The sequence below is a fragment of the Lissotriton helveticus genome, chromosome 11 (genome assembly GCF_964261635.1).
Source record: "Lissotriton helveticus chromosome 11, aLisHel1.1, whole genome shotgun sequence".
In the NCBI taxonomy this organism is placed as follows: Eukaryota; Metazoa; Chordata; class Amphibia; order Caudata; family Salamandridae; genus Lissotriton; species Lissotriton helveticus.
In genome coordinates, this window is record NC_136072.1 from 597,169,574 (window position 1) to 597,181,934 (window position 12,361).

At 42.1% G+C, this 12,361-nt stretch overlaps 1 protein-coding gene across 2 annotated transcripts in view; it reads left to right on the plus strand.

Annotated features, from left to right (window-relative positions):
* The window catches only part of LOC144790985 (uncharacterized), a 298,192-nt gene that overhangs the window by 121,505 nt on the left and 164,326 nt on the right, over positions 1-12,361 (plus strand). For both annotated transcript variants that reach the window (XM_078665607.1, XM_078665606.1), the window contains 2 exons: positions 1,037-1,150; positions 6,242-6,377. In XM_078665607.1, the coding sequence (XP_078521733.1) occupies positions 1,037-1,150; positions 6,242-6,377 (250 nt within the window). The remainder of the gene's footprint in view (positions 1-1,036; positions 1,151-6,241; positions 6,378-12,361) is intronic.

Here is a 12,361-nt window from a genome sequence, read left to right on the forward strand (position 1 = left end):
GCAAGCAGTTGGGCACATTAGTGATTTCAGTTTAAATAGGAAATTGGTTCAAAATCAATTCTTAATGAATGCCTTATCCAAGACTAATCTGGGTTATAGAACTCTCCTATGAATATGTTTATCAAATATATTAATTATGAGTATATCATGTCATCATGTCTGCATGGTGGCTTAGTCCAGTGTGTTACTATAAGTGCTTGCCACTTGAGTAGATGTCTTGCTGGTGGCTTGAGGTTTACAAAAACACATTATTTTATAGTTTTCCTTTTTGGGGTTATAGAAACAATTCTGAATATCACATACAAAGAGACTTTATTCGGTTCAAAGAACCATCAAAACCTACAAAAAGATAAACACATTAGGTGCTCACACTCTATGTAGCATCGATACATTCTTAATCAAAAGTAATAAAAACAAAAAACTGTTTAATCCAAGATTGCTAATATTGCGATCCATTACAAAAGGAATGCATCCAGTTATAAAATGCAAGGAGGAAACTTTCAGGAGTGCAAAAGCAGCAAAGTGCATGATATAAACAAGTTTTTGATTTAAAAATAAAAAAGAAGCATAGAAGAATACAATACAGTAGCACCTCCCATGATGATATTAGTAAAATTCAAGTTTAAAATAAATAATCAAAATGAACTATACAACAATCGTTAAAACAATTCTGAATATAGTTACTGCTTATATCACGCACACAATGCGATACCTGTGCTACTGATGTAAATGATAACTGCCTGTTTAGATGTTATTAAACCTAATTTAACATTTTCATAGCCACTGCAAAGCATTTATTGATGATTAAACAATCATTCTAAATATGTTCGTAACGTTTGTGTTGCTTAAAGTTTTAAGATGATTCTGCATTCTGACTTAGCATCCTTCTCACTTCCTCTTCCGGGACTGGGTTGAGGGTATTATGTGACACTTTAAGAGTGAGTGTGGTTGTCACAAATAAATAATGTGTTTGTTGGACATTTAAGAGCATCAACAAAAGGCTGAACAGACTTTTTGTATTTGTCTTTGTAACCAGCGGACCAAAGTTCAGGTGTTAATACTGCTATTTCTGAAGATTATAACTCGGTACCAGACCCGCCTCCATCAGGGAAGCCAGACAGCATCGCCAGCAGAAGAAAGAAGAAAAAAGGTACTTTTTTACCCAGGGGACACGTGGCCTCTTCATAACCATGACCCCAGCACCACACTGATTTGGATTCAAAGTCTCCATTTTGTTTTGCCATCATAATAATGAACTGCTCTTACTAAAGTTTACTTCACCACTCATTGGTCCTTAATATAAACACCAAATTGTTTGAGAAGCCTAGAATTACTTTAAAGCGACATCCTTTGTTGGAACCACGTACTTAACACAGACCCTTGCTTTCTTTTCTAATCGGCTTCTTCTTAACTTTATTATGATAACTCTTGCCTGTGCTATCAGTCCTTTCTACTTCTGTGGTTTGTGTTGGTGGATACTATGGCCTTATAGCCCGCCGTAGAGTGCTATACGGCTATTAAAGGCCCTCTCCAGCGTTAAAGGCCTGAGCCGAAGGCCTTTAACAAAGGAGAGAGACTTTAATAGCTGGTATAGCCCTGCTGTGAACAAAGAAACATTGGAATGTTGGAGCTCCAGGCTTATACCAGCCATTATAAGCCCGGAGTACTCCATTGTTGTCAATGGAGCTACCAACATTCAAATGTTCTAATATAGCCTTATAGCCCGCCGTAGAGGGCTATACCGGCTATTAAAGGCCCTCTCCAGCGTTAAAGGCCCCGAGCCGAAGACGAGGGCCTTTAACAAGGGAGAGGGACTTTAATAGCGGTATAGCCCATCTACGAAGGGCTATAAGGCTATTAGAACATTCTGTCACTAGAGGACAGAATGTTCTAACAAAAAAAACAAAGCCTTTTGGGAGCGTGAGGGGATTGGAATCCCCTCAGGTTCCCTGAAGCCTTTGTTCACAGCCAGAGCTGTGAACAAAGAAACATTGGAATATTAGTGCTCCAGGCTTATACCAGCCATTATAAGCCCAGAGCACTCCATTGTTTTCAATGGAGCTCCCAACATTCCAATGTTCTAATAACTCATAAACTGATTGCACAGTCAACACATTGAAGTAGTGACCTGCAGAGGTGAGCAGTGCCCTGCCACAAGAGCACTGTAGAAAAGTGGAATATTATGTGGTATGGCTGGGTGGCCCTACCATATTATATTATCACAATGCCCCAAAGATGGTCCTTGGATTCACCCTAATAAATTCTTAGCTCTGTCCTGGTCGTGTGACAAAGAGCTTTCAGGCTTTACTACAGCAACATGTGCTAAGCATTTCAGAGCACCAACATGAACGATACGTAATTCATGTGGCCCGTGAGAAGTCTGACACCAATTTATAAAAATAGAGTGTATTTTTATCTTAATTTAAACACCAAAACAAATGGAATAGCAGACATATAACCGGAGTTATAGCTTTTTTAAGCAATATTAAATCAATACAGTAAAACACATACAAAAGGTAACATTGCGGTCAATGGCAAAAATCACTAGTGACAATTGGTCAGTTGCAGGTTGAGTTGTGTGGCACTTTTACAGAGTTATGATCATGCGGGCCCTAGGACCATGCCATGACAGTCTGATAATTTTTACCTAGCAGGTGCAGGGTTGTTCTGGCTGTCTTTTGTGCTGAATGGGAGGTGCAGGAAGAAACAGAGTGCAAAAATACAACAGATACACAGCTACTGATGTTGGTTGCACCGTATTCCCTCTAGATGCAGAGTTGAGGGTAAGGGTCGGTTACCCCATTGGTGACCAACAAGCCATGGTGGCTGTAAGTACAACAAAAAGCTTCTGAAACTCCACAAGGTATGGGGGTGTGAGGTGGCGTAGCGCCCTGAAACTTCAGGACAGGGGGGATTACAACTCCCACAATGCACTGGACTACCTCGATTTGGGGGATCCCACAGAGGGCCGGCTGATGGCCAGCGATTCTCTAGATCCAGTGAGTGTTTTTACCTGCACTGTGCAGAGGATTAGTGCAGCTAGTTCAGGGGAGACTGAGGTTCTTCTGGCTTCCACAAGGGCCCCTCTCTTGGTGAGTGCAGAGTTTTAGCCAAGGACGAGGGTCTTTCACTCAGTTCCAAGTCTCTTGCCTCAAGGACAAAGTATCCCTATGTTGCTTTGGTACTGTGGGCAAAGTCCTGTTGTCGGTGGCACGGGTCTCCTCTTGGCCCTTCCTTGAAGTAACTTGTTCAGATCTGAGGTTCTGGTGTCAGGGGGTTCTCTTAAATCCTTGATTTAGAAGAGTGTGGGATGTGGGGGCTAGTATCCAATGGGCAGCTAGTCCCTGCAGCTAGCCCGCCCCTGAGATGACCACATCTTGGGGTGTAGGTCACATTTTCTACCCAGAACCCACTATTTCAGCTCTCCCAAAGATGGCAGATTTCTATTTTAGGTGTTCAGATCAGGTAACCAACCTGAGGTGTTCTCCGCCAGTATATCCTTTTTCCCACCTTGTCTGGGTGAAAGTGCATCAGAGGCAAGGAGAGGGCTGTGTCCTTCTCAGGGGGCAGCCCTAGATGCATCTCAGAGGTGATGCAACTTTTTAAGCCCACCGCTTTGATGTGTCACTTCACTAGCCTTCTGAGGAAGAGGGAGGTGTGAACTCCTTTCTGCCCGGCCTTCGTTCCTGACACCTGCAAGTGATTACACTGCCTGGCAGGAGGTCAGAATCCTGTCTTGGCGGCAGCAGGCATGGCAAAGCACGTGCTAGTCAGCCAAAGCACAGTGAAGCTGCGGCAGGCAGGTGGGCAGCCTCTAAGGTGTCACCTGGGTGCATGCCACATCACTCAGGGCACGAGAATCTTGTCAGGGGTGAGAAGGCATGTTGTTTAATACCAAACATGACATATTTTAGTGGTACCATAATGGAGCTGCCAATCTCGAGAGTGCCCGGTTGGCCGCTCATGTTATCCTGTGGACCACAAACACTTATAGTAGTTTCCAATGGGGAACGTCATTATAGTGACATATAGGCTTGCACTTATATGTCCACACCTTAACTATCATGCACTCAGCCTCCTGGACAGAGGAGGCCTACCTTAGAGGGGCCTTACATATAGTAGAGGCAGTTTATGTGACTGTGCCTCACATGGTGAGGGCACTGTTGAGTTCGGGCAACTTGCATTGCTCCTGCAGTCTTGCTGTCAGTAGTTTGCTTGGGTCACCCAGGGTGGCACAGAACCATGCTGTAGACCAGAGGACCCCTTTACCACAAATGCCTTGGGTACCCCATGTACCATATAGTAGGGACTTGTAAGGTGGTAAAATATTTGCCAATTTTGGATTACCAAGTCAAACATAACAGTTTTGGGAGAGAGCACAGGCACTGGGGTCAGGCAGTAGATTCCAGCGCACTATCAGAGTTATAACCATCAGCATTTGGAGCAAAACGTGGGGGTGACCATACGAAAAGGGGCACTCGCTTACACCAACATTCATTCAAAAGGATGATACATGGAGACCTATGTCTGGGGGTATGCAAAGACCTACACTGTGGAATGCCATAGACCTGCACCTGAGATTTGAACCCAGCTATATGCGGTTCGGTAAACTTTAAAAAACTGAACTTATCAAACTGGCCTTTAATTAAGCCCACCAAAAAGGAGGGATGACATGTAAAGAAAGGAGGACACAATTCACATCCAGTCGTGGCCGGCATGACTCGTGGGTGGGGGAGGAGGTCACGCTGGAGGGGGAGGGTTAATAAAAAAAAAAAATTAAAACTTACCTTCGCCTCAGGTCCTGGTTTCCGCTCTGCTCCTCCCAGGAAGCAGGCAGCCTCCCTCTCCTCCCCTAAGCCAATCACAATGCTGCAATGGCAGTGTTGTTATTGGCTGGGACACCGACCACACAGGCTACTATGGGAAGGCCATTTTCACCATGCAGGCTGCATGTAGCCTACATGGTGAAAACAGGATAGTGACTATGACTGGTTTGATCAGCCCTGGGGCCGACCAAACAGTCAGCACCCACAGCAGTGGGGAAGCCACCCCCTGCCTAGAGCAGGACCGCCCACCCACCCATCTGCCCGCTCCCAACCAAACCCTTCTGTTTTCTTGTAGTGCGAGAAGCAGAAACATAAAATGGTGTTCATAATACCATTTTATGTTTCTGCTTCTCGCACTGCAAGAAATTAGTGGGGTGACGCTTCTCCATTCAAGTGGAGGAGCCGCCCCTGTTCACATCTGTTCCGATGGGACTCCAGTCTTCCTCCATTAGCAAAGTGTATTATCCCTGCTGACTGCTCAAATCAATAAAATAAAAAATAAATATATGTTCCATAAAATGAGAGTCAGAGGAGACACAGCAAGCAATAGGTTTTAGAGAAGATGATGTGCAACTGATTTTGATTTGTTGACAATAGCTTGACAAAGAGTGGCACAATTGACGGGTTGGCTTTCGTTATGGAAGGTAAAATTTGCTTTGGGATTGTTCCCTGGGCTACTTTTAAAAACGTGAATATATGTTTCCACTAGATGGCATGATGTCATGAGTCAGGTTGTGTTCCCTAAATGCGGTGGATGGTCCTCTTCTGTGGGGTGGATCAACAGGGCCATGCTGACCCAGTCCACCCACCCCTAAATGAGGGCCTTAGTATAAGTTGGCTGCACAATGGTCTCTCTGGGAACATCTAAGAGGTAACTTGACATCAGCATTTGAATGTAAGTAATGAGCTTCCGAGCGGCACAGATAATATCTTCATCCTTAAGTGATCATATTTGCTTGCTTCTACTCTTTACAGCAGGCTCTCTGATAATGAATGTCCTTCCTCGCCTAGCACTGAGCTCACAGCATCCACATCAAATCTGAACAACTTTGGCTAGAACTTCACCACTTATGGATGGTGTAATTATCCTAGCCTAAAAACCTTCTGGTGCTCCTTTTATTCTGAAATGCAGCACAATTAATGACAGATAGGAAGTCTCTTTAACTCGTCTCAACTTGAATGTCGATCATATTGTACTCTTCATTAACAAGTTACTTCTGCCTAATTTTCCAATGAGATTCAGGTGTGGCTCCAGTGTCTCAATTACTATGGTGATGTAAAGTATGATCCTCTAGAATCACCCCTGCCAACTCCAAAATTAAAAAATAATGGCATGCACTTTTAAGACAGCTCATTCCATTTAATAAGTTTAACAATAAATACATTTTTTACATGTATATATTGCTCTGTTGTAGGATTAAAGAAAAAAAGTAAAGAACCAGTAGAACCTGGGGCATGGATCACCAAATTACACTTGGCAGACAACGGCATTGATGGGAGAGGCGAAGAAGGAGAGATTGGCGTTTTGGGGTTCATTCAGATTTTAAGTTTGTGAGTCCTTAAAAACATAAAGTTTTTTCCTGATAGCAGATTGTAAGTCATAGAAAGTGTTAAAGTGTGTAATCTTCAAAGGACTGCAGCTCTTCCTTAGCCTGATTGATCTGATTACTCTTCAATAGCTTTAAACATTGTAGAACGCCCAAAGTTTTTGGATGGGAAGTACTTAATGCTATCTCTATTTTCACCCTGTTAACTGCAAATGTATGATTCAATGCACTACTTAAACATTCAGCATGCACCTAAATGATAGCTACTGACTGAAATATGAAATATGCTTGAGCCTAATCAAATTCTGGGAATCTGATCACATTGGGCCTCATTGCTTGTGCCCTTTTTGTTCCGATAAGGCCATTAACTTTAGTTACTGGCTCCGATGGAATTGAAAGATCTGATGACTTACTGTACTTAGGAGCCATTGTTAAAACCTTCAGAAGGAAAACTGGGGAAAAGAGGAAAAATCTGGGGGAATTGGAGTAAAAATTACTGCTTCTCTCACTAATTTGTCATTTATAAGGGGCTTCTTAGGGTCCCACACTTACGGCCTTATTTGGACGCCGGTCGGGCCACCACCAACAGCCTGTCGGTGGCGGTCTGATCAGCTGACAGCCCTTTCGTCCGACCACCGGATTATGATACTAGCGGTTGGACCATTTGCTGTCGGGGAGAAGACCTCCACCTCTTACAGAAACTAGGATCCCGGCGGGGTGGTGGTTGGGCTCATATCCCTACAATCGAGGGCGGTGCCCTTCGCAGGCTCTGCGGTAGGGATTAGGAAATCAGTTTCCAACCGCCCTTTCATGGTGTTCAGATTTTTAGGATGGTCCACCTTGAAAAGCACGAAGATTGTTGAAATGTGCAACAAGCGGTGCATAGTCTGCCCTTCTGTTCTAAGCTGAGGAGGGCCAGGTATTATTCAATATTTAAACATAGTTATACATCAGAAGAACTAAATATATTTTAAGGTAAATACTCAAGAGTGTATGCTGTCAAACTGATATCAGCATTTGAGCCAATGTCATCTGGCTTTGTTTGGTATTGAAAATTTGTTGGCGATATATTTGTATTCAACGTTGAATTAAACTGTTACGGTACTAATGATTGTGCCAGATCTGTGTGCTGACTTGTTGGGACACTGCTTGGTGATGCCACTAAGGGGGAGGCTAATCAGGCTCTCTTTTTAGGTTTTGCCTATTAGACAGTGCATGCTACTCCCCTCTGTTCATGTTGCTCTCTTTTGCTCACTTACTACCTACCCACAGTGCTCTACTTTGCTCTCTCCTCTGTTGCCAGCTTCCACCAATCCATGCCCCTGAGTGCTTTTCCAGCCCATGCCCCCATGTAGTTTCCACTTCCACCCTCACCCCCGTGTTGCTTCGGTTCCCCCATGTTCCTTCCATCCCCATCTTGCTTCCACCCCGTGTTGCCTCGCCCCCTTAAAAAAAGAAACACATTTGCACAGTTTGTTTAGGTTGCAGCATACCAGACAGCACAGCTGTCTGATTTGCTAAAGAAATCTTGGGGACATTCAGAAAGTTGACCTAGGAATGCATTCCACCCGTTGCTTACCATTGGCTTTGTGGTTTGTAACTTACATTTTCTGTCCTTCTATTTGCTGGCTTTATTTGCTTTAGGCTATCCAGGTCGAGTTTGTCTCTCCCATTGCCCACACCTTGTTTACTGTATTCTTCCACAAACTTGCTTTCTGCAAATAGGTCTTTAAATCTTGTTCTTATCTTGTCACATTTACTGTGCATTCGAAGACTGAGGTCAGGCTGTGTCTACCAGGGAACTTGAAGTTTATTTTTCTATCTCTGACTTTAAAGTGAGAAGTTTTATGTGGCACTTATGCTGGTTACTGGAGGTCTGATTGAGAAAGGCTGTACAATGTTTTTTTTCTAGCACACAGCAAAATGTAAATGTCTGTAAATTAACTGTGCTGACGATCAAATTAATACATTGGCTGATGACATTTCCACACTTTATTATTTGTGCATGGTATACATTTAACAGTAAAGCTGTATACGAGTGCAGATGTAAAGATCACTTAAATTGAAGAGGTGTTTTCTGTAATAGCAGAACGCTGCCATACTCTATGTTGCCCCACTCCACTCTATTCTACACCAGTCCATGCCACTGCACTCCACTCTGCACCACTCCACACTATGCTACTCCACTACAAACTGCGTCACTGTACTCTTCTCTGGACCACTCTGTGCTTCTCTACTTTATTCCAATCCACTCTAGTCTATGCGGGCGAACTTTAGAACAGCCTACCTCACTCATAAAGCCCTTCACACAGGCAAACCCGAATATCTGGTATCCAAACTCAGAAAAGCGGGTCAGAATAGGACTCTCAGAAGCTCTAACACCCTACTTCTTATCCCACTCAAAGCACGAAAACAAAAAACCACGACCAGGTCCTTTGCTGGAATTGCTCCCAAAATATGGAACTCTATCCCCCCCCACATCAGAACTATTCCTTACTTCCCGAAATTCAAAAGCCAACTCAAAGTCCTTTTCCTCGACCGCTCCCTTCCGAACAGATAGGAACGCCTTGGCCCTCAACTTCGATGCGGTTGGCCATTGCTACTTGACTTTTATCCTGAACGCATGGATGACTGTATTATATTTGCCTTCTTTTGCACTGCTCTCTACTTGTTGTAAAGCGCTCGGATACCTTCCGGTCAGGCTAGCGCTATATAAAACTTCCTAAATAAATCAAAAAAATATATATACACCACTGCATTCTTTACCATTGCACTCCATGCCACTCAACTCTATGTCACTCTACTCTACAACACTAAACGTTATGCTACTGCACTCTACGCCAATGTACTCTACTCTGTACCCCTCCACTATACACCTGTGTACTGTATGCCACTCCGCTCTATGCCACTCTAATCTACTCTGCACCACTGCACTCTTCTCTGAAACGATCTACTCTATGCCACTGCACTCAGCGCCACTCGACTTTACTCTGCACCACTCTTCACACCGCCACTCTTTGTCAATGCACTCTACACCACTTTACTCAAAACCAGTGCACTCCATGCCAATCTACTCTGCACCATTGCACTCTACACCACTATACTCTGTGCCACTGCAGTCAATGCCATAGTACTCTGTCACTGCACTCTAAGCCACTCTAGTCTACTCTGCGTCACAGCACTCTATGCCACTGCTCTCTACACCAATCTACTCTACGCGACTGCACTCTACGCCACTCTACTCTGCGCAAGTGCACTATTATCTACTTTGCACCAATGCACACTAAGCCAATGCACTCCTACCACTCAACTAGAAACCACTGCACTCTACAATACTATACTATGCAACACTGCACTCTCTGCCACTCTACCTTATGCCACTCTATTTTATGGCTCTCTATTATATGCCACTCTACGATACTCTACTCTGCATCACTCCAATTTACGCTATTGCACTCTATGCCAATCCATTCTAAGCCACTCTAATCTACTCTGCACCACTGCATTCTACGACATTCTCCTCCTTACCACTGCACACTAGGCCACTACACTCTGAAACAATCTACTCTATACCACTGCAGTCTACACCACTCTATTCCACTCTGTGCCACTCCCCACCACACCACTGCACTCTATGCAACTGCACTCTACTCCACTGCACTCTACTCCACTGCACTCTACGCCACTGCACTCTATACCACTGCACTCTCCACCAATGCACTCTACGCCAATGCACTCTGAACCAATGCACTGTGCGCCACTGCACTCTACACCTCTTTTCTGAAAACCAATGCACTCAGTCAGTCAGTCAGTCAGTCAAAAGTAATTTATTTGGTTAGTTTAAAACCATAAAAGCATACTATACAATACATACAAATTTGATAATAAAACCATGAGTAACAATAAAAAGATTTTTTAGACCTGGAGTGCGTATCAAAACTGGTACATAATTCATTTGCATACTTTCTTTAAGACCGCTAATCCATTTAAAACCATAATTAAATTTAGCTAATGCAAACTAGATGACGAAAATCAGTTGACTTTTTCTTAATATTCTTCCTCAATCTAACTGCTGCAGTAAGAAAGCTGGCTATACTAAAGGTCTCCCACACAATAGATAGCAGCTGTAAATAGAGAAGAGCTGGCTTAACTTGCAAAAATTACGTATAAAACAAGGACCCCGTGAACAATAGATAGGTTAACTCCTAGGTCAGGGAAAAATACATATGGGAAAATAACAACCTAGACAGTTATAATTACTTGTCTATTTAATAATAGAAGGGCAAGGGACCAATTCAGAGAAGGAGAACACAGTTTTTATTGTCAGTACATCAAAAAGAATCAATAAAAATCATTTATTACTATTAAAAAATTAAAAAACATGAAATTCATACAAAAAATCACACACAATTATTAAAAATTATGAAATAAATATATAACACAATAAAAAGAGGAGTTTTTTATCGGCGTGCGTTTCGGCAAACCAGCGCCTTCTTCAGGACAAACCACTCTATTACCTAAATACAAAACAACAATATATAAAAATCAACACAGTATACATGAACTAACATTTTAATAAACAAACTAATCATTTTCATATTTCATATTTTCATGTACAGACCATTAAAATTACAATACGACAATTGGCATATAACACTTGTGCATATACTAATGGAATAGATACCCAGACCCTCTTATAAACAAGAAAAACTCGAAAAGCATATGAGTTGATTAGTTCAAACTTCCGTACTCATTCCGATAGGGAAGCAACCGATAAAGTTGTGCTTGTTGCATAATGACACATGCAGATGTAAAAAGACAATAAGGAAAAAGGCACTAGGAAAACAAGGATTTGTGTAATCCACACCTAAAGAATGGCAAACTAACAGGGAACCAATAGGTAGTCTACCATTAAAGTGGAACACAAGATGTCCCATGTATGCCTATCTAAAAGAGTGTAACACTCAGGTTAGATTCTCTCTTAAATAGGGTTCCTACAATCTTACAAAGATCCAATTATGTGTACTTACTTCATGTATTGTAAGGGTTCATTCAGTACTGATCCTATCACTTCGCAGTAAGTGTCGACGTGAGTTCTAGTAAACTCATAATTATAAAAACGATATCTAATAGACCAAAGAGAAAAAAGGATTAATATAAATCACGTATTGGATTTAAGTATTAGATTTAATAATTAAAACCCAATTACACTATTGACTCTAATTATGCGGTTCTAAATCGATATATTGCATGGTCCGCATTTTATATGAATGACCCAGTATATTTCCTTTCTGTATGCATATGTATGCGTACTTTCACGTAAAAAAGTCTAATCAAGCAGACTCACTTAACTAGGTAACACAAAGGAATTGTATGGTATTTATCCTAGTGTAAAAAAGTCGCCTGTTCGGTCTTATAGAATCAGAAATTCTTCGCTTTGCGATCCGTCGAATATTCACTCAATACATATGCATTCTCGTCAAGGTAAACGAGCACTACAAAGAATCAAAAACAGCAAGAAAAACGGCCATGGTTGTAATGGACTTTTAATCAAAAGAGGCACATGATATGGCATTCATCCTAGTAATTAAGTACTTGACTTTAAGAGGAAACCCACCTAAATGCAATCAATCATTCTTTCTTTGAAGGAAGACTTCAAGCAAATTGCGGTTCCGGATAAAATACAAAATGTAATATAAAGAAATTCTTCGCTTTGCGATTCAATACGTGGGAACAGGATCTGTAAACAACATAACGACAAACTAGTGATATAGGTGGATCAATAAAGCAAGATAAATATTAGATGTTAATGGGCTCAAGTTAGAGTTACCTAGTTCCAAACGTAATCACGCTTTACCTCCGCGCCAGGTCATAAATGTGATCTGTGATTCACTAAAAGGGAAATGGCAAAAATGGAAAGAGAGATGCCTAAGAATTTATGCTACGGGCAGGTAAGCAAATAACTCAAATAATACGCCCCTCAAACTC